The following is a 23,995-nucleotide window of genomic DNA, read 5'->3' on the forward strand; positions in this document are numbered from 1 at the left end:
ATTTGCGGGGATGATAGCACAAAATTAAAATGTCTTATAAAGGATGTCCTTTTTGCCCCAACACTACGTGTTTAGAGTCCGATTTGCGCGAGATGTAGAAGGCGGGGTCGTACTAAACCAAATAAGGTAAAGCCGACGACCGAAGGACCCGTAACAATAAAACATTCCTGTACTTGTTTAGGGGTTCATTTCAGGGAATATTTGCCAAGAGTATCGTTTTGTTTCCAATACTTGTTAAGGGTAGGGTTTCACACTCCAATACTTGTTAAGGGGTGCATTTTCAGAATATGGAAATTACGTGTTTAGGGTGCTTTTCGAGACCCCATGGTCGCGCATGGTATCCACTCGTGAATGGCCCCCGGGTTGCGGGGTCAACCGTATACGTTTACGGTATTTTCCCTACTTTTTTAGGCTAAAGTAGCCAAACAGTGTTTAGGGCATGTTTTTCCCCAAGCTTTTTCCCCGCTGGGCTTTTTTCTCCTTGTTTTTGAAAGTGTTCGGTACGTTCTTCACGATTGTATACAAAACTTTTACGGGGTATTGATAGTTGGCGACAACTCAACTTATTTAGGCCAGGGCAAATAAAACCCGCGAAAAAAAAATCGTTTAGGGGGCATGGGCGGAAAGATCTGTCCCCAAAGGTAAGATCGAGGACCAGGGGTAGGGCCTATATTAAGGTCATTTTAACCCTCCAAGACAACCCCCCAAAAAAAGTTTTTCACCCAAAATGTAAGGTCATTGATCGAGGTCCATGGTCCATTTTATTTCTGCATCATTAAAGACGTAAGGGGGGCATTTAATATTGTGTCCCCCTATGATTATGTTAGGGGGGTGTTGGAAATAATTTGGTCATGCATGTGTACAACAATACATTTGACTTGCTCCCCCGGCGAGGGAAACTGCGGCCTGTTAGTGAGAGCTATAGGGGCGCGCCTCTCAAATATTGTCATAGTACAAAATAACAGATTTGATTTAACTGCATTGAATTGAATTTGATACGCGGATGTCGGCCTGCTCATATTGAGAAGTGGGAGATAAGTGAAACATTGTACTCGCTACCCCCCCCCCCCCCCCTCATCCCTGCCCCACCATTTCATCCCCACCTCTCTCTATAGCTCTATGACTGCATTGCGTAATCTCTGTAGCTTCACTGGATCTGAATGCACGGACGGTATACGGCCGAGCTAATTTGGGAGCGTATGTAATATATTGATCACGTGACCGTCTATTATTTACTGTATGAAATCGGCCATCTTCGCAAGCCTGGGTGTTTGTAGTGGAATTTCCAAGACCAAGATTGGAAATTTTTTCTAATTTCCACTAAGTGAAAGTAAGATATTTTATCATGGGGAATTGTCATACAGTTGGCCCGAATGAAGCGCTCGTTGTTTCAGGTGAGAAGTCTTGATTGTCCGATGGAATCGTCTGTTTTTGTCTGTTTTTTTATGTGGCTCCCTCGGCCTCGAGATTGTGCTGTTGAGTGCGAGTGTTGTTGTACGGTAGGTACAGTTGAACGGGGCGGTGGGGTACGTGACGAGCGTGGCGCGGCAGCGCCCACTTTTTGACTGCTTTCGGTCTTCCCCGCCTGCACCCTTCATGTTGGGGAGCGCCTAGCCAGGAGGCTTCTCGAGAGGAAAAATCATTTACTAACGCTGTCGTAAGGTTACTCTCATACGAAGCCAGGGCTTCTATTCGGCTAGACAGCTGGCAGCCGTCTGTTTCGAGGAGTTTTTTAACATTTTTTTTATTTCTCCTCGTACACAGACGGCTCGCTATCGTGCACGCACCATTAGGGGACTTGCAATGCAAAATCCCCCCATCGGGGCTCTTCAATTTTTGTCTTTAATGAATAAAAAAATTGAAAATGATTGCGACCAAAATGCAAATTAATATTCCCTCTTGGCATTAATTGCCAAAAAACGGAGAAAAATCAAGTTAAAAGGAACAAAAACAGTGACTTACCTCGGCTGTCACGCAAATTCACTTCCCCGTTTTGTCCGATCTTAAGTACATAACATATGGAGATTGAGTACCCTGTACAGATCGTGCTAGAACTTTGGTCTCTGTATTTTCTGTATTTGGTGAGTGAAGCCAACGGAGTTCAGCTGAACAACCAACATAACAGAGACCGAAGCTTTTGGTCTACTATTCGGCAATCCTCTATTTTAGGGGTCTAAATTATTTTAGGTTGCTAACTTCAGGCAACAGCTCCATGACCGCTGTTAATGTTATTGTTAACGGTAGTTCAGTAGTGCGTACGTACGTGCCGGGTATGGCGGGCCGTTAATGCCATTATAGGGCATGTGATTTTCCGTTTCAAAAAATCTCAAATTCCGTTTCCATGGTTTCAGCACGTCAGAAAACGGAAATTCTGTTTCCCCATAGACGTTGTACACACGGAAAAGTGACAATTCCGTTTACACATTGAATAGCAAAATCAAAGCGCATACACTCGCATTGGCCAAAATTTGTATCTGCTACCGGGCTCGATCGGCCATTTTGTTTTTGAATTTTGAAGAAGGGGAGCTACCGCGACAGAACTTTTTCGTTTTTTTGATGTTCCAGTCTGTGCCTCGATGTCGGGAAACCGCCACTCGTTAGACCTTCATCCATATAATCGTCGTAAGTGCTTGATTTTTGTTAGAAGTTTATATTCAGAGAATTGTTTTGACCATACTTCACGCTTCTCCGTGAGCTAGGCCTATGACTTTCGGGTTTTTTTCTTTTCGGGTACCCGTGGTAATTTTCGGGCGGGTACCCGAAAATCATGTCGCTCGAAATATGACTGGTGGAAAAACCCCATAGGTGACGTCATCAAGCCAATGCGATGCAAGCCAATTTATGAATGAAAATATAGTAAGCATGCGCATTGCAAGCCTCCCGTGCACCACGCAGTATTCTATCGAAACAAGTCTGCAATACTCTGTCACCTCGTACCAAAATCGACCTAGAATTCCACTTTTCTATATTTTATATGAATTATAAAAGGTATTCTCAGAGGATCTGTTTTCTCACCGATACCGCACAGGTAAGCAAATTTTCATTACTTCTTGCTTTTCCGTCAAAATCTTACGAAGTATAGCGTCGATATTAGTCGTGTTCGTGAGTTTGTAGAATCTATCGCTACGTGAACAAAGCCAATTGATTTCCGGGTTTCGGAGCGTCAAATGCGCCAGCCAATCACGATCGTGTTACCATTTTCGGTTTATGATGAACTGAAAATGGTATCAAGAACGTGATTGGCTGGCGCCTCGTATGCTCTGAAACCCGGAAATCAATTGACTTTGTTCACGTAGCGATAGATTTTACAAACTCACAAACACGATGCATCATCGACGCTACTTCGCAAGATTTTGACGGAAAAGCAAGAAGTAATAAAATTTGCTTACTTGCGTGGTATTGGTGAGAAAACAGATCCTCTGAGAATACCTTTCATAATTCATATGAAATAAAGGGAAGTGGAATTCTAGGTCGATTTTGGTACGAGGTGACAGAGTATTGCAGACTTGTTTTGACAGAATACTGCGTGTGGCTAAGGCTTGCAATGCGCATGCTTACTATATTTTCATTCATAAATTGGCTTGCGTCGCAGTGGCTGGATGACGTCACTGCGCTGCAAAAGAAACATGGCGACGATTGAACGATCTTAGTCACATCATCATCACTTGAAAAACAAGTATATTTATGGATATTTCGAGGGTAATTGGTGAGATTCAAAATGAGACTTGTGTACTTTTGTGATGAGTTTACAATAATGTCTTACACTACGCAATACAAATCAAATGTACGTTATACTGGTGAGCAATTTTCGGGTATCGGGTATTGATTTTTCTACCCGGGTACCCGACGCTTACGGGCGGGACCCGGGTACCCGGGTTTTAGTCCCAGCCCTACCGTGAGCCATAGACAAATGCACGTACGATTCTGGGTTATATTTTACAGTGAAATTAAATTTCATCAATAATTTGGGGTTTTTTTGGACATCGTTATCATCAGTCAACGACTTTCGCCAATCCGCCATCTTGGATTTTAAGACCACGATATCGTACTGTTACATCTTCAAACGTAGAGTTAAGCAAAACACGACCGTGCAGTTGAGCGATGTGAAGCTCAACCTGGCCGGCCGGTACGATCGCAGGGTACTATCGAGTGTGCTGATGTCAAGAGCAATCATGATGTGTGAATTGTCATGATTGTAGCGAAGTGAGATCGTGTTTTCTGGGGTTTTGTGGCCATTTGATATTCTCATTTTGTTGTTATTTTGGAGTAATTTCTGTTGCTATTCTGAGGGAAAATACGTTTTCCATGATTTTCCGTTTGAAATGCCACTTTCCGTTTCAAAAGGCCTTTTCCGTGACTTCCGTCCGTTTTCAGCGATCGCGGAAAATCACTGTCCCGACCATTATTATAGGACTACTAGTATAAAGCTACATGCCTATGTAGTAGATATAAAGTTGTATTTACCAATGGGGTATCATGCGATATAAATTATAGGGGCCGGGGGGGGGGGTGGTTTAGAAATAGAATAACGGTATATACCTAAAGCCGTCGGGGTGTCATGTGACCCGAGACTAGTCAGGGCCGGGGGTATGCAATGGAGAAATATAATGCCATTCAGCACGCCTTGGTTTTAGGGGTTTTTATTATTTGGGGCATAACGGGGTATCTAAGCACATGACGGCTAAAGGAAGATGAGTATAATAATATGGACCACATGTACATCAAACCAAGGGTGAGCTAACCCAGGGGGCTCCCGGCCGCGTAGCGGTCGGGAGCCCAGGATCGTACGTGCATTTTACCGTACCTCACGGAGAAGCGTGAATTATGGTCAAAATAATTCTTTGAATATATACTTATAACAGAAATCAAGCACTTACCACGATTATATGGATGATGGTCTAACGAGTGGCAGTTTTTCTGACATCTGGGCACAGACTGGAACCTCAAAAAAACGAAAAGTTCACTCCTTCTACCCCCGTCTCGATCGGCCATTTTGTTACAGTTCATAACAAAAATGGCCAATCGAGACGGGGGTAGAAGGAGAGACTGACCAAAACAAAGATGGATTTCCCTAGGAAATTCAATTCCAAATCATGTAAATTGTGATGATTTTATTCTTTTTTTTAGGCCTAAAACTTAAAGTTACACCTTTTCACTTCTTCACTGCTACCACCCTGCCTGTGGTGAATCTACAGGTAGGACTATGGTATGCCGATGTTGTACAGAGCACACACTTTAAAAAATCATTAAAATATCACTTGTGTGACCAAAATTACTAATTTCCATACAGCTGCAATTTATTTTTCATTAGTAACTTGGGAATAATTTTTGTATTCACCAGAGCGCTCAAAAAACTTGAATTTTGGGCATGTTTTTGTGTACGCCCTCTATTGGTGGAAAGTGATATGGCAAGAAAATTCTCATTTTTTGATCTCTATTTTCAATTAAGAAAAAAATGATTTAAAGAATCAAATTTAAATAAGAGCCAAGTTGTATGAATAATAGGTGTAATGGAAACTGTCAGTGTAAAAAAATCAAGAATTTGCCCCAAAGAAAAAGAGAAAATAAGCCAAACATTGCCACCCTTATTTTGCAACACATGGAGATATAACTGAGAACAAGGTTATATCATAACCTTGTTCATTGAATGAGTGCACCTTTTAAGGTTAAAAAAAAATAGTCAATAAAAATGTTTAAAAAAATTAAGGTTTCTTACCAGACCAATCGTGTGTAGATCCCTCGATCCACATGTACACAACGCAATATTGTGTGTATTTGAGTTTTGTCAGAGGTGATGATTATTTATGTCTGGAACAGACCTTTAACGTCACCATCCGAAAGACGTGACCTGGGGAGCGTTTCATCAATATTTTCATACGACAAGTTGTCAGATCTGACATCTTTCCTTGATTCTGATTGGCTGAGAGGCACTGTTCCTATGGTAACTGTCGGATAAACTGTTTTATTTTATAGTCCTGTTTTATCCGACAGTTACTATAGTAACAGTGCTTCTCAACCAATCAGAATCCAGGAATGTCAGATCTGACAACTTGTCGGACGAAAATATTGATGAAACGCCCCCAGGCCTGTGCATCAATTTGTAACTTCCCCACATTGCTTGGATTACAGGCGCACGCCACAACGCCCAATACAATAGGGTCGACCCTTGAACCGCTTATGTATGACGTTTGCCGGGGAGGCTTCTGGGGAGTAAGTCATCTACTAACGTAGGCTTACTTCCCATGAAGCCTGGGAGTGGGACGGATAGGCATCCCTCCCTGTAGAGGATAGGATTTCACACAGTGAATCTAGACCTAAATCACCAATTTTACGTTTTGTTTTGCGCCCAAACTAACGTACATCACGGTACATGGGCCAAAACAATATTTACCCCATGGTGAATCAAGACCTAAATCATCAATTTTACATTTTGTTTTGCACCCAAACTAACGTACATGGCCAAAACAATATTTACCCACAGTTTTAATAAAGTTCCTAATATTTATGAAATAAATACATGTAGTAGTGAATTTGAAAAAAATTAAGAGCACAAGCGTTCACTTACCTAGTCTGTTTACATTTTGCAGTCTTTTGTTATCGATGCCTAGAGGCTAGATACCACACGTCTGTAGAGCTGCCAAGTTATATTTTTGAAAATATTGCATCGGCCGATAAATATCACGAATCGTAAAATATTTGTTTCGGTCAATAAATATGAAAATATTTTATGATATTTATTGAGCACCACGATGATCACGCACACCGCAATTGGGACTCCTTTTTTTATTTTCAAGTGTTGCATGGCAGTGTGCAGATATATTTGAGGGAAAATATTTTTTTTAAACACAGAATACAATTTTTCATTCCCAGAGGTTGGCAAGTCTGGGTAAGACAGCAATAATACAGATTGAAATTAATTTACAGAAAGTCCATAACTTCTGGTTACCTTTTTTTTTTCATAAACATCCTGTTTATGTTGCCTTGTTTAGGCACATTCATGCAAGATATACACATACTGATGTTCTTTACACTACTGTTTCTTTCAAAAGGTGGGTGTTGTGGAGCAGCTGAAAAGAAGTATGTGATGGGAGGCTGGGCCTGGGCTTGGTGCCTTGTTACAGATGTGCAAAGGTAAGTCTTATCAAATAAAATTAAAAAGCAACAAATGTACATTAGGGCAAGTCCAAGAAAAGGTCACCCTAAAAGGCAAAATTTCATCTTTAAGAAGTTATCTTTGGTGGGGTAAGAAAGCCCAAATGTTGAATTTTTGAATTTCATTGAGAAAATTTTGATAATATGCATATTTATGCTAATTTGGGGTACCTACATGTAATTTGCATAATTGGTTAAATGGGTGTTACGCATGGGACAATTATAAAACTCTTAGAAAATGAAAACAAAACTTATGAGATTTATTCATAAGTGGGACATGGACCCCCTAACATCTTATTACTTTTTGTGGAAAAAAGTGGTGTCATCTAATTAATTATGCAAATTAGGTCTTGTCCAAGGATGGAATGTCCCATACGTAACATTTTGAGGATGTTTTTTAAAGTTATTTCTCATAATACAATACTTGTATTGTTGCATCTCTGGGAAGTTCTAATTAAGTATGAAAATATACCACAAAAAATTAACAAAACAGAGTTTGATTTTTAATGAAAAGTTCATTAAAAAAAATGTACATATGGGACATTTACACACAATGTCAATGGGAAGATTTATGTACAAAGTGAATGGAGAAAAACAAATTTCAAGAGTGCCCACGAATTTCTGTCTGTCTAAAGTAATTGAACTTGAACTAAACATTACTCCTTTCGGATGGTATTGTCATTCTCTGACTCTGCATCTGACCTGGCAAAGTTATTGCAAGATCTACACTAAAGCAGACAGGCATACCTACCGAGTAGAACTAGGTTCCCAAACTTCTCTTCTTGCACCTTGTATGTAACTTGTCCTGATTTATCAAGAGTAACACAATTAAAGGTGCATGTAAAAGGCAGAAGTTACAGCAAACAATTATTTCAAGGTTAATTGTCAAAATATTTTCAGACATATTGATCTGGTATATTACATTGTATCTTTGCAAAATCATGAAATCTTAGCGCAAAATCGATAATTCTGATGATCATTAACACAGAAAAGCATGTTGGACAGTGTATTAATATTGGTTCGAAAGATACCCGACATTTGATGGTGTGCTTATTTTGCTCATTTCTCAGCAATTACGCATTTTCTTCCAGAGCTATTTTGCGCATGCATTATTTTTATTTATACATGCAAACACTTTGGTGGTAATTTCATCTTTTCGAACTCATTTTGAAATCGTTACCACAACCGTTTGCATACATTGTGCCAGCTGAGTATAATTTCTAGCAGTCTAGAAAATCAATGGGCTCACCGTAACCCATATCTTCTATTTTATTTTACAGGTATGGAGAAGACAGATTTACTCATCAAATATAGCCGACTAACTTTCCTAACTTTTGAAGACTAAATAACCTTTTTGGGTACATGTAATTACTAGGTAGTAATTACATAAAACTTTGATGAGTCACTTTACACATGCACATGTATTGATATTTTTGAGGAAGATGTTCAAACTTGGTTCTTCTTGTATAGAGACAGAACAACCATGATATACATGTACAAATGTTACTTTGTAAACCTTACATGTAACACTGATTTAAATCTTTGTACTGTTTTTCAAGTTAAGTTAAAGTTCACATGTACAGTGCATTACAATTACATCCTTGTTTTTCCACAGATTATCATTAGAAGTAATGACCCTGAATCCCCGATGTGAGAGTGTTGAGACCTCTAAGGGTGTACCTCTGACAGTGACTGGTGTAGCACAAGTCAAAGTGATGACTGAAGAAGGTCTACTGGCTCAGGCTTGTGAACAGTTTATTGGCAGGTCAACCACTGAGATTGAGATGGTTGTTCTTCAGACTCTAGAAGGTCATCTTCGTGCAATTCTTGGTGGGTAATAAATGCAGTTATATAATTTAACAATTTTGAACTTTGTGATTTGTGTATTCACTAGTTGACTGCAAAGTGCAACATAAGACAATGAGCATGCCCAAACTGGACAAATTGTGCTCGACTTATCAATTTTTTTGACAAGGACATGGACTCCCCCACCCCATCATGTTTTTTTATGTGGCTCCCTCGTGATAGGGGGTGCTGTTGAGTGTTGTTGTCTCTGTGTATTGTGGTGCTTTACTCCCCCAACTTTTATGCTGTGAATATTCAAAATGTACTTACATAGCACTCTACTATATTTATGCAAACCAATAAATTTATCCCTTATTACTGAATGGTTTTATATGATTTTAATGGCTTTCCAATACTTTTGTCCATCACCTTAAAACTCTTATGTTTAAACTCATGCCAAATTCATTCAATTAGTTTATTGCAATTAAACATTTAAATTTCTTTCCCTCTAAACACATGAGAAACATGTGTTAAAACTTGTGGAATTGAAAAATAGTGTGATTGAAGAGAAATTCATTATTATAACAAGCATCATTGATGAACTAAGGACAGGAAATGCAATTCAGTAAAATCAGATTGTGAGTGAGTATTTTCCCATATATAGTTCAGAAGCCAAGGCAATATTTGAAGGAAATACATGTATAATCGTACATTTTGGAACTGTCTTTTTCTACAGGTACCCTAACAGTAGAAGAGATCTATCGAGACAGGGATCAATTTGCTAGCCTTGTGAGAGAGGTAGCCTCACCAGATGTTGGACGTATGGGTCTAGAGATTGTCAGTTTCACCATCAAGGATGTCTATGATAATGTAGATTACTTAGACTCATTGGGTAAGACACAGACTGCTGCAGTCAAGAGAGATGCTGATATTGGTGTAGCCGAGGCAGAGAGAGATGCTGGTATCAGGGTTAGTATACATTAACATTATGTAAAAAAATGAATAAACTGATGGATGGATGGATGGATGGTTAGAGTAAAGGATGGAAGAGGATGGAAGGAAGAAAGGACCCCTTCCCCACACACAGTCACTATTTTCATTACTGGATTTATATGTGTGTGTCCTAACGCTGTTAGCGTTATGATGTGGATGATATGAAACACAAATATATTTTGCAATTTTACATGAGAATTAATTTGGGAATACAACTAGTCTTTTTTTTCTCTGCTAGATACATGTATAAAACAGTTTCTCTCCAGCAATAGAAATTTGTAAATAGTTTTAAATATTCATAGATAAATGTAAAAAAATAAGTACTATCAATGGATGAAACAAGATAATGTCATATTATTGAACTTTTACCAAGCTTTATTGTGAGATACCATTTACAAAATAGTAATAATCTTTTCAAAGCTGAATTGTGCATGAATGAAAGCAATAAATTGTTTGATTCTAAGTCTAAATGGGAGTCATATTTTCAGGAAGTGTTTGACTTTATAAATGTCTTAGGTGGTAAGTCATAATAATAGAATATAATTAACTTTTGATATTGTATTGAAACTTCATTGTTAACAAGTTTCACTGCATGTAGATATGCAGAGTATATTTCCTGAATGACTGTCTCTGCTAGTTGACTATATATAGCTATGATGTTAGTTTGATTGTTAAAACTGCCTATTCCCTTGCATTAATGTATTTCCTAAAACTAGTATGAAGATTATGATGCCAATAATACATGTGTACATTGGTAGATTATTGGTAAGGAAGTTTGTGCTTGACTCATTGATTTTCACAGCATATGATAATCCCATTTCCCCTGGGACTAGAACGACTTATTCTATCAAGGTCAGGATCATATCATTTCAATATTGAGGTTTCATGCATGAAAATGCAGCAATTAAATACTGGTAGTCAGGCAGTCTAAATAGAAAGAAATTGATATTACAAACATTGGTTTATCATATGATTCAGTTGCATACATGTATTTAAATGTAGCACTACTGTCTCTTACTGACTTTTCTTCATTTTCTTCTCTTTTTTTTTCTCACCTGAACAAAGTTCAGCAGAGACCTACTTGTAGAAGCCACTTTAGTCTGTTAATAGTCGGTCGGTCTGTTATTTAGGTAGTCTGTCACAAAAATGTTAAAGTTTTGTTCGACTTGGCCTTATTTCTTTATTACTGCATCAATTGAGTTCAGACTTGGTACATATAATCCTTGAGGATGATGGGGGTCAAAGGTCATGCCCATTGTTTTTTTCAAGTTTTTGTTCAACTTGCTCTCATTTCTTTATTTTCTGCATCAATTTTATTCACACTTTTTCAAAGGACCCTTAGGTAATACCACATGTGTGTTCATTAGGATGATGGGGTCAAAGGTTATCTAGGGATCAAAACAGATCATTTTGCATATTTTATTGACCACTTTGTCTATTCAACTATCCTCTTTTTGTCTCATTTTCTTCAGTCTCTGTCTGTCTCTGCTTTATCTTCAATCCTCTTTCTCTTTATTTCTGTTCCTTTCTTATTCCCATTCTCTCCTCTGTCTCCCCCTTTTACTTTCCTTTCTGTCTATCCCTCTTCCTCTCTTCTTTTAATTTACCCTTTAAGATCATTTGATATCACATTCAATGTTTCTTTTTATACTCTACCCCTCTTCGCAGAATAGATGCAAATACAGATTTGCAAAATTTCCATTTCTATATCTGGCATTATTGTTGCTAAGTAGTATCATCTTGTTTTTTCCCACCTGTCATTAATCTGATATTTAATGTACTGTACTTGAGTACTGAGTAGTCACAAGTGTGTTAGTGGCAATGCATCTCGTCAAGGGTATTTACCTTTGTGTTACAAGCCTGACACTCTGTTGCACATCATTACTACAAACAAACCTGTGCATTATTTAAAAAAATAAATAAAAATTTCACCCTTATAGAGACTACATGTAGGAGGCCAAAATCTTCTTCCTCATGTGACACCACAAGCCTACATGTACAGTGGGGCTCAAAAGTTGGTCAACACCACCAGAAAATGAACATAAGTGTTCAAGTTTTGTCATGTTTTAGATATTTAATTGCGAAGTCAGGGGATAAAATATTGCATTCAGTAAAGTTTGTTTCTCTGGGCTCACCAAACATTTTAGGATTGTTTTCTGCATTCAACTTTCAGCATGAAGGAGTGCAATTTGTGGTGGGGCTCACTACTTTTGAGCACAAAACATGGAGGCATGATGATGTGTTTCCCAATGAGTTCATCAATTAAGCTTGTCATAGCCTTTTATATGAAAGAACACAAAACATGCATATATTATTGGCCATTGCCAGTTGAAGTACGTTTTCGGTTTACATGTTTTGTCATTGACAGGAAGCTGAATGCGAGAAGTCAATGATGGATATCAAATTTGATGCTGATACCAAGGTTGCTGATTCACAACGCCAGTATGAAATGCTGAAAGCTGGTTATGAAGCCGAGGTTAATACCAAGGTCAGTTCAATTATGGCAATCGTTTTGAAATTGTTCGCAGAAGACCATATTTAATGATAATAAAACATGTACTATAAGGAATTCTGGAATTGCATGGTCAAACTTTGAGAAAAAGTATTATTTTCAAACTCCGGGAGAGGTGCACTAGGGCCCAATGATGCTAAATTTAAAACCTGAGTATATTTCAATGTATGTGCTTACAAAAATGATGATATTGCTTTAAAATAGATTTGTAGTCGATTTAACTGCATCGGTTCAACAAAGTTGTCTCTTTTGACATTTGCAGAAAGCTGAATCAGAGTTGGCTTACTCTCTCCAAGGAGCTAAAGAGAAGCAGAAGATCAGGAGTGAGGAGGTTCAGATCGAGGTCGTCGAACGTCGCAAACAGATCGACGTTGAGGCCAAGGAAATTGAGAGGAAAGAGAGAGAATTGATTGCAACCATCAAGAGGCCTGCTGAGGCTGAGTCATTTAAAGTAGAGACCCTTGCTGATGGTCAAAGGTATGACCATGAAATAGAGTCAACTGCCTTGCTATGCTCAAATTTACCTTTTTAACCAACACTCGTTCCTAATGCAGTGTTTTAATAAATTGACCTTTTTATATACTGTGAGGAATAGTAAGTTTTGGTATTCACCGTTTTATTAAGAATGAGATATTTTTGTAATGGGCTTGTGAGGGGTAGTTTTGAAATAATTTTTATGCATCTCCCAATTTATACATTTCTACTTTTTATTTCATCCGGCCTTGAGCTTATAATGTCTTGCAGCGTTTTGTTGTTCGTCCACATCAAAATGCTTCTTAATCATTTTATGTCCAATTTCAATGCTGTTTGCTTTATTACATCTATTTTTTTTTGGAATGATATTACTAGGCAGGGAGTTCAATCCTCTATACAGAATTTCAAAAGTGATTAGATATAAAGATTCACCAAAAATGCTTCTTATTCTTTATATTTTGACCAATTTTGATATTTTTTGTTCTATCTGGTAGAACCTCCATGCGGTTCATTAAACTTACTACACAGATTTGTTAAATTTTGGTAATGCATTTCTCTATACGTAATATCCTAAAATCAACCCCCAAAATACGCTTCTCACTCTTGATTTGTTGATCAATTTCAAATCTGTTTTCTTTTAATATGTTAGTACTTTGATGTAGGAAAACTTTATCCAAAATCTTACATTTTCACATTAAATACATATTTGCATTTTCTTAGAAATTGCACTGAATGCTTCTTTATTTGTTGATCAATTTGTTTGCTTTTAATATATGATACTATCATATATTAAAAGCAAACAAATTGATCAACAAATAAAGAAGCATTCATTGCAATTTCTAAGAAGTATCATATATTAAAAGCAAACAAATTGATCAACAAATAAAGAAGCATTCATTGCAATTTCTAAGAAAATGCAAATATGTATTTAATGTGAAAATGTAAGATTTTGGATAAATTTTTCCTACATCAAAGTGCTAACATATTAAAAGAAAACAGATTTGAAATTGATCAACAAATCAAGAGTGAGATAGGAAACCTTTATAAAAATTTTCACAATTTCACATTAAATACATATTTGCATTCCTCAAAAATTGCAACAAATGCTTCTATATTTTTTGATCAATTTCAATTCCATTTGCTTTATATGATAGCTATAGGTTGGGGTTACAAAACTTTGCAAAATTTTAAAACTCCTAAATGTGCTAATTTATTCACATTTGAATATATAGCATTTAATCAGATTTATAATAGGAGGCATTTCCTCAATCTATAGTAAAAATGTATGTATACAAAATTATTTCTTTCACCACTGCATCAACTGGGCTTAAGTTAAGAATGACACTTATTTCTTTTCCAGATGCCATATGAGCCCCACTTCATCAGTTTGCTAGTTATTTTCCAATAATAATAATAATAATATATAGCATTTATGAGGCGCCGATCTATCTAGTTATTTTCCAACATGAGTAACCTACATGTATGCAAGAATGATTATATCCCTGATCATGTGACTGCTCCATGTGGAATAAATTATGAATACCATGTGGTTGCCCAGTAAAGGATAAGGCTCATTCATAAGTTCCTATTCTTCTAGGCCAGACATTTGAACGGTATACTGTCTTTACTTGTTATCAGGATGAAGACTGTGCTAGCTGCTAAAGGTGATGCTGAGAAGATCAGGAATGTAGGAGGTGCTGAAGCTTCAGCCATTGAAGCAATTGGTAAGGCTGAAGCAGAGATGATGAGGATGAAAGCCGCAGCCTACAAACAATATGGAGATGCTGCCATGATGAGCTTAGTCCTTGAAGCACTGCCCAAGGTATACTGTCCTTTGTCTTTAGTCCAATCCATTCTTTTTTTTTACTACTGACTTTTGTGCTTATTGAGTTGTTATTTTTAAGTTGCCAGTAACTGTTAAAATTGATGATGCTTTTGAGCTAAGACAAAATTTGAAACAATAAATGTTTTCATTGTATGCCCCTAAAGATTTAATAAAGAGAATTGCTTGTTTTGGTAACTCTTGTTTTTTTATTTCAGTTCTATTTTTGGGAGTGGTTAGTGGCTGGAAAGTCGAAAAATAAGAAGAGTAATATTGAACCAAGGCTATAATATTGAATATCCACCAAGGCTATTTCAAAATCCAAAGATGGATGTCTTCTAGATCAGATTGGTCATTTATCATTGTGATTATTGGGTTTGGTTTTTTTTTTACCATAGATTGCAGCCGAGGTCTCTGCACCTCTCTCCAAGACAAATGATATTGTTTTGTTGGGTGATGACCGTACAACAAGCGAGCTTACCAGGCTTCTAGGTTCCCTCCCTCCTGCAGTCCAAGCTCTCACTGGTACTGATATCTCAAAGGTAAGACATTTGCTCCTTGCATCACCAGGGTACTGTTTCATGAAAAAGTTGGTCAGTGATTTTAAATGAATAATAAGCTCTCGGCCAATCGGGTGCAAGGATTTGCAGTAGCTTATAACATCTGTCGATGAAAATCGCTGACAAAACTTGCCATGAATTGCTCCCCAGGTGTGATACCAGGAGCTGTTTGATATGTGTAAGTTACCTATGAATAGGTATATGAATGATTGAAAAGAGTTCTTGGGTGCTTAATCATATTCTCAATCATACCTGATCTTTGTAGACTAGATATCTTGTTTACAAGCATTTCAAAGCGTGGAATGTTATATGCCAGTTTTATTAGGGTGTTAGAAATAAATGCCACTATCTTCAATCATGAAAAGAACAGATGATATTGGATGTCTCTAAAGCAATATGTAGCTTCCAAACAACACAAAAGACACCCCAGGACCTTAACCCTATGTAGGCCGGGGGGGGGGGGGCCTCGGAGGCCCCCCCCTCAACGAATCGCGCGATATTTTCGCCGTGCGAAATTTTTGACCGCGCCGCTCGCTGAGTTTTTACTTTCAAGTCTTGCGCAACTTTTGAGACCAATTTTGCGTCACCCGGGTATGTGGTTCCGAAATTACGCAACATTATGTAAGTGCATGTCAGACCGAAAATTGCTCAAAAACGTGATTTCATGTACAAAGTCAATGCAAATTGTGTTTCCAACCAAATTTCATAAATGTATGATTATTTTTAGTTTTGCTAGTCTAAATGTATTCATTTTATGCTTTTTATGATCACAGAGGAGTCCCCAACAAATTTCATTGAAAAAACAATGAAAAACAAAAGGTCAAAAAACAAAGAAATACATAAGAAATTGCAAAAAACAATATAATACATAAGAAAATGATTTGATATCACAATTTTTTTTCATGTACTCTTGCTTAGGACACCACAAAGAGTTTCTATACCAAAAATTAGTACATTTGGAGCTTTATTTAGGGAGTTAGAGGAAAAAGTATGATTTCGCATACTAATTACGCATAAATTAGCATGATCACTTAATAGCGATTCGCATGAAATAAATTACTATACAATCTTGTAGATTATGTCCCAGGCAACCCGTGTGCCAATTTTTGGCGCGGTCGACGGCCGAGATCTTAGGGGGGGCCTCCCAGGCCATAGGAACTCCCAAAATACCCGGCCTAGATAGGGTTAAAGGAGAATGAAACCATTGGAACAAGATAGCTTGTGTGAAAACAGAAAAATCAAAGAAACAGATCAACAAAAGTTTGAGAAAAATCAGACAAATAATGAGAAAGTTATGAGCATTTGAATATTGCGATCACTAATGCTATGGAGATAGCAAATTGGCAATGCGACAAAGATGTGTGATGTCACTTGTGAACAACTCTCCCCATAGTTTAGTATATATTTCACTTGAATTGCCTCTTTTATCACATCTATCCATAGATCATGTGTTCTTTCTACATGAGGGCATGTAATACATATTTTTAAAGAATACATCATGGATAAAAAGTTTGTATCATCATAAGAAAAAGCAAAAAGAGACATTTTGAGGGTATTTTATAGTCCACCAAAGGGAAAGTTGTTCATCAGTGACATCACACATCCTTGTCGCATTGCCAATGGGAGGATCTCCATAGCATTAGTGATTGCAATATTTAAATGCTCATAACTTTCTCATTATTTGTCCGATTTTTCTCAAATTTTCTTTATTCTTATTCTTTGATTTTTCTGTTTCTACACAAGCCTATTTGTTCCAAAGGTTTCATTCCCCTTTAACTTACTCCAATATTTGATTTTAAAATTCCAAGAAGTTCAATAATCCTGTCTTTATAAATATCTGATTAGATTGCCAGATGGTTTACTGTCCCTTTTCCTAATTTAAAGTTGGGTAAAACTCATTTCTTCTGATACCTACTTGCTATCTATATCCCTACAGTTTTGCATTTTGGGATACATGTGTATAAAAGATTTAAGTTGTGAGTTAGTTACAAATATTACTAAGTGGTTATAATAAATATTGCAAATGTGATTCTCACACTCTTATCAATAGTTTTATTTCTAATATGTTTGAGATATAAATTCTTAACAAAACACCATGTTTGGAAAGTATATGTTTTATATTCCAAAATAGAATTAGATTAAAATCAAGTAGTTTTTCAAGCATGTTATAGATCCTAATTTGCAGATGCTATGTTATTTTTAAAAAATTGAGACCTTCTTATGATGTGTTTTAAGTACCCCAACTTGCAGGATACTACTGACATCCTCTTCTCATGTGGGGCCCGTTTCATAAAGTTGTTCGTAAGTTACAAATGACTTAACGCACGACTGGTGACCATTTCTTGTGCTAAATGATATCCCTATGTAACTGAATCAGCGCCTAAGAACAGGTTTCAGTCGTGCATTAAGTTGTGCAGAACTTTGTGAACAGCTTTTTGAAACACCACCCAGGTATTGCTATTTAGACGTTATCTGTACATTCATGTATTTTGTCTATCTCCTAGGCGCTTTCTCAAATCCCAGGAGCACGATAAACAGATGGCAATCATGTGTGGCAGCAGCAACAGTGAGTGGAAACAGCAAAGGTAGCTTGCAATCATCTAAACCATAGCTCATTAAGACACATAGCTGGGACACACAACATTTTGAAGTAAAATCCGGTGTTTCACAAAGATATAAGTTTGACTTTAATTCACTCTTAAATACCTAGGTGTACGATATATAACGCATCAGATCGTGCTCCAAAGATGGATATACGATGCATGTGTTGGCATTTAAGCATTACTTTTAAGTCATGCCTAACTTTTTGTGAAACACCCTTCAGGATTTGAGTTCTTAACGGGTTTCTCCAGGTGGATATGTACATAACTGTACCCACAGTATTAAATTGTGTAAGGCCTACACTGCATAGATTTCAAGAAAAGGAAATAAGAAATGTAATACATTTATGCATAAACACTCACCATTTGTATGTGGTGGTGATGCATAATGATATATGTCAATATGTAGTTTGTCAATAGACACATTGCTTTTTTTTCAAGAAATTTCACTTCTGCCCCTCGCATACAACAAAGTTAAGCAGTGTGATGGCACCATAAACGATCGACACATATTTTGTTTCTTTAGTTTAATATACAATAATTGTGTACGTTTTGTCATAAAATAAGATTTTGCCCCAAATCCATATGATACTGATATGAATAAAGCTACGTGTACATGGTCATGAATAGAGCTTCAATGGGAACTATATCTGTTAACCAGCTATCAAATAATCCTCTCATGACTCTTCAATTCAGGTGATTTCAGACTTTGTAAATAATAACATATTTTATCAATTTCTTGTGTATTTGTAAGTATATTTCTATGTTTTACATAATGGTCTCTAGTGATGATTGTAGGATGTGTTTTTATATGGCCTGCTGCTACTTTTTGTACATTTTGATTAGAGTTCATTGTACTGTGAGATGTAATATTTCTTGTGGAGTAGTCATTGAGGCGCAGTCTTTGAATTTTGCATGCATTCATCATGCCTCTGTATAGTTACAAGAACAAACAAACAATTCCTATTCACCATTATTGATAAAGTTAGGTTGAAGGAAAATCCTAGAGTTACAGAGAACTGTTATTTTGAGACCCTCGGCTTTTGAAGAGCTGCAATTTGTTCAGCCCATCCAGACATTGGCAGTCATTTGTATGCATACATCCTTTATTACAAAGGATACTCTTCGTACTTGATGAAAACTTGTGTATGGGGTATTTTGGACCAGTCACCATGCTCCTTTGAAGAAAAAAAAATATTGAAAAATGGAGAGTGAATAAGTCTTGTAGATGATATTGATGAGTTTTAGCAGTTAGGATTGATTATATCGATCACAGTTCTTAGTAAGACAGGGCCCTTATTCTCTATTACGCAAATTAAACTGCCAAATGTGATGTTATGAAGTCCTATGCTGCGTAATCTTCCATTTTATTATATTAGTCGATCAGATTTGGGATTAAAATTTATGAAGGGTGGTTCAGACAGGCTCCAAGACAACACCTTTCACTCCCTCATAACCCATCCATTCTACTTCATATTCATGATATCAAAATTATGTTTGTGAATTGGTTTTAAAAACAAAAATTAAAAACAATTGAAATATTCAAATGAAATTTTAAAAATGTATTCAGGCTAGATTGTTACTTCTAAATTTTAGGCTCAAATTTTAAAGTTGAATAACCAGGTTTTCATAGTATATGACTGGAATTACGCACAAATGTGAAGGACGTAATACCATAGCTTTTGCAAGTTTGAGTGTTGGCTTTGTTTATGCAATATTATGTGGACCAAGTTGAAGATAGATGTAATGTTAACCGGTTTGATAGTCTTTCGATGTTAGTGAAATGTTGAGCAGCTTGCCAATTTAAAACTTTTTTCTTTGTGTTCTTAGTTTCCTGACCTTCAAAGATATTCTATTCCATTACCAACGATTCTCTCAACTTTATGTATCTTTGAATATTAATAATCATATTTTATTCCTGTTTCTTCAATGTTTGCTCCCAAATAAATTCTGATTTAAACTTATTCTTTGTGGGGGGAATTGCAGATACAGCTACCATCAATAATAATAGTCTGAAAGACAGTTATGCTGCAGTTGTGCTAATGAAATGGACTCCTGACTTAACAAATTTTATCTTTTAATCAAATAAATCAGTGGGTTTAGAATCTGTTTTGTTAGTACAACTGTTGTGACAGGGTATCATGTAGCTTAGGTTCATTTTAGGTTTAAAAAGATAACATCTTCATCATTGTCAGTGTCATATATTCATTTGCATGTATTTGATCAGAGGCTTATATGTCAAGCAAGTGAAAGTACTTCTGCCCTTAAAATAGGCATTTATGAATCTGAATTAAAACTAATGCTAGCAACAAAATGTTCAGCTTCAATTGTAATAAAGAAGTACTATTAAAAGGCAGTTACTCCTTTTGTATACTTTAGCAAGCTCCACTTAACTGGAGTGTGTAGTATCTTGTATATCATTAGGATATTGTGTGCCAATTTGCTGACAAAAACTCAATGTATGAAAATGAAATCAAATCAAACTTTGTTTATGCTTTGTTTATAAAGAACATACATGGATTTTGACTTAAGATAATTATTGGTTCTCTAGAATCCCAAATTATTTTAATGATGTCATTGAATATCACGAAATGAAAGTACGATCAACTTTCAATCATTTTAAATGATGAGGTGCTGCTCATTTCCATGAAGCCATGACTTCGTCTTGAATTTAGATGTTTAATTTCTTATTTATTTTGATATTCTAATTTTCATGTGTAGATGATATATAAGATTTTCTGTTGTTTCTCTTTACATTTATTAACAGACCCCCAATTTTGAATTATGATTTTTACTGACAGTACCTACATGTATGCATTTTTACTAGCTTCACATGAAAATAAACATACTCTTTGAAAATTATGTTACATATTAAAAAGATATATGGTGGGGTTTTGGTGTTAGTGGGGTGTAGTTACATGATATCATACAAATTAAATCTATTTATATTTACTGTATTTAATCCATGTATAGTATTGATGGCGAGTTGTTTGATAGAGACATGCATATTTCATTGACAAGTTCATGGATGATATTGGGTAATTCATACAAATTTATGCCTAATTTTTGTTATTCTTTGCCTTACTTCCGACTGTTCTGATATCAAGTTATTAAGCCACAAAGGTATTGACTTTGTGTGCATTATGATCTTTTATATATCTTTCTCGGAGATCTTTGATCATGAAATATGACACATCTTCAGGTAGGCCCTGTTGCATGAATCTTCATTTGATTATAACTCTAATCATTAATTGTTACTTTCATGGTAATAGGGCTGAATAGCCAATCAAATTCAAGATTTCTGTGGTAGTTATCGACGGTAAAGTTACCCAAATTTTGATTTTTCATGCAACATGACCCGGGTATGTATAAAAACAATTCTTGACTTGAAGGAAAACAATTTTATCAGAAAGAATGTCTTTCATACTACTCTTGTATTTCTTATCCTGTATTTTTTATGAATCAAATATAGCCCTTGTTTGAATAGCAAAGGAAATTGGTAACTTACATGTACCTGAATGTAATCTTGCGTAATAATCATCACCATCATTGTGTATATTGTACATACAGTATATACATGTCAATAATAGTTGTATTTGGTGTGATATTAAAGTGTCATAAGCTAGTACATGTTATATAACATGAAAACCTTACAAACATGTTTTTAGAAAGGTATAAACTCTTTGTGACTTGTTTAGATTTTAGATGTCAGTAAGTTTTTGAGTATTTAAGTTCTCAATTTATGCAAAAACAGATTGCATACATGTAAGTTCAATACAGGAACCAATGTTATTACTGTGTGACAAATGCTGATTGTATTTTTATGGATCAAATCTTATGTGAAACTAAAAAGTGATGAATTAATATTTGTACCACTAAAAATGTAAGTTGAAAGTAACAAAGTATGAAATCCCATATATGTCTGTAGTTCATGTGCGTAGTGGACATGTCAGTCATAAGCTCACTGGCTTAGCACATTGAAGTAATCACCATTTCAAGTACTCAACTAATGGTTTTGAGAACCTACTCTATTCCAGCTTGTTATACTTAATGGCCATGCAATCAAGAGGTTGCTTTCTATCACACAAATGATTTTAGATGGGTACTGGTTATACATATATTTCCAAGACAGTTGATTTTACAAATTTTCTAACAACTCCCACAAATTACATATTGATAAAGACCCCTAGCCGCACTACACTCCTTGGTCATGTGATGTGAAACTTAGCAATTGTTCAGATGATGCTTTTTATGATGATCAATCCTATTCAATACTCTATGTAATCAATGGTAGAAATCAGTCCTTTGACAATCACTAAGCTTCATGCCTGGGAGAGCTTTTAATTTTTTTTTTTATTACATATGATGGTATTGTATGGCAGCATCATCCAACAATCATGTGCATGCCTCTTTGAAAAAGAGCATGTTTTTAACCCCCCCCCCCCCCCCCCCCGCTCAAAATTCTTGGTGGATTTCCAATCGTGTGTGCACACCACGATGCAGGCATATCATCCCCAGATTTTTTTATTGATATACATGGAGGGAGTTGTAATGTATTACCCATAGTTATAATATACAAAGTTTTTTCCGTGAAAAATATAATTTCAACTGCAGGGATATAAACATTCTAATTTCATTCAGTGAATGGTGGTTTCTACTTCAGTCTTGCAATATCATGGATTGACAGGCATGTATTCTGGCTCTTTTCTGAAAGAGGTGACATTTTTTCGGGAACAAAAATTGCCCCCATAAGTTGCCCATTAAAGCTGTAGAGTCAGTCTTATACTGTACCGAACATGTAAATTTTCAGTCTGGGTTATCAGAATTAAAGGTGTGCTATGCATTAGTCAATTCAGGTACAATTATTTCTATCATGCCCAAGAGCTATGTACATGTATACAGCAGATGATTCACATTAAGTAAATTAAAAATGTTTTATCCCACAATTACATGATTGTGAAATTTGGTAATTAGCCTATAGATGTTATAATATTCCATGTATGTAACTTGTGTGTATTTGTATATTCTCACGTTTCATATTTTGCGCCGACCTGTAATTAAAGGTGCATCCAGTTGAAAAAAAATTGATGTTTTCTGTATGGAATTTTGTCTGAAATCAATCTTTCACCGTTCTCTCCCTCTCTTTCTTCATATTCTCCTCTTCATCTGGTAATTCTTTTTACCCCATCTTATTTGAAACCCCTTGCTAATGTGGACATCAAATAGCATTAAGTTATAATTAGGTTATCTTTCTTAAAAATCATAGAATGCCAGGGTCTATATGTTGCCAAAATTCATAAATCTTACTTTACTAATTAAAAGCAATTGATTTCATATTACTTATGACTGAAATAGTGTTGCTGACAATTTCCATTGGAAAAAAACTAAAAGTAAAAAACCCCCATAAATATCAAGTAATTACAAAAAACAGAAAAAATATTGGATCTTTTTTAATATATTCCAAAACTAAAAAGTGCCCAGATTAAAATTAAACTGTTTTGGAGCTACAGTATGTTTAAAAATTAACATCCGAATTATGATTTTATGCATTAGCACAACATTTTTCAAAAAATATTTTGGGTACAATTATCAAATTTTGGAGATCACATCATGGGTGACATGCATGCCAATTTTCGTTGTGTTGCATGATCAACAACCAAGATCGGGGGGGGGAGGGGCAAATAAAGGTATGCCAGTTATCAACTCATGAGACTAATTGCCATTGGAACAAAGGCCAATGTACGACAATATCGATCTACCAGTATTCTAAGTATGGTACATAAAATGACTAATGCATTACAAGCCATGTAGCTGCTTTAATATTGCAGATATTTTATTTTGAATTGAAACATTTTCTAACCTCTTAAAATATCAGAGAACGAATGCTAGTCAATCTCTGAAAATATCTCAAATGTGAGAGAAAAAAATACACCCTTCTCCATATATTTATTGTACAGCTGAGAATACATTGTGCTTATTGCATAAGTGAAAGGCAAAATAAAAAGAGCTGGGAGCTGTTTACCTTTTTGCTAAACTGATAAGGGTAACTAACAAGAATGTTTTAAATTGTAATCAACCAAATCACTTTGTCAACTCT

The 23,995-nt window shown here is 36.0% G+C and overlaps 1 protein-coding gene across 1 annotated transcript; it reads left to right on the forward strand.

Moving 5' to 3' along the window:
* Nucleotides 1-1,227: 1,227 nt before the first annotated feature.
* LOC121409191 (flotillin-2a-like) lies at nucleotides 1,228-22,966 on the forward strand. The gene is made up of 9 exons (XM_041601041.1): nucleotides 1,228-1,394; nucleotides 7,050-7,131; nucleotides 8,768-8,982; nucleotides 9,674-9,906; nucleotides 12,299-12,418; nucleotides 12,705-12,919; nucleotides 14,555-14,738; nucleotides 15,137-15,280; nucleotides 17,803-22,966. Exons 1-9 carry the CDS (start codon nucleotides 1,346-1,348, stop codon nucleotides 17,830-17,832), a joined length of 1,272 nt encoding a protein of 423 aa, XP_041456975.1. The 5' UTR covers nucleotides 1,228-1,345; the 3' UTR covers nucleotides 17,833-22,966.
* The last annotated feature ends 1,029 nt before the right edge of the window (nucleotides 22,967-23,995 follow it).

The sequence above is a fragment of the Lytechinus variegatus genome, chromosome 2 (genome assembly GCF_018143015.1).
Source record: "Lytechinus variegatus isolate NC3 chromosome 2, Lvar_3.0, whole genome shotgun sequence".
In the NCBI taxonomy this organism is placed as follows: domain Eukaryota; kingdom Metazoa; phylum Echinodermata; class Echinoidea; order Temnopleuroida; family Toxopneustidae; genus Lytechinus; species Lytechinus variegatus.

Excerpts from the sequence above, each read along its gene's own strand:
- LOC121409191 (XM_041601041.1), top strand. The coding sequence starts at position 1,346 with ATGGGGAATTGTCATACAGTTGGCCCGAATGAAGCGCTCGTTGTTTCA. Across the intron at positions 12,419-12,704 it reads AAGCCGAGGTTAATACCAAG|AAAGCTGAATCAGAGTTGGC; the intron begins GTCAGTTCAATT and ends TGACATTTGCAG. Across the intron at positions 12,920-14,554 it reads ACCCTTGCTGATGGTCAAAG|GATGAAGACTGTGCTAGCTG; the intron begins GTATGACCATGA and ends ACTTGTTATCAG.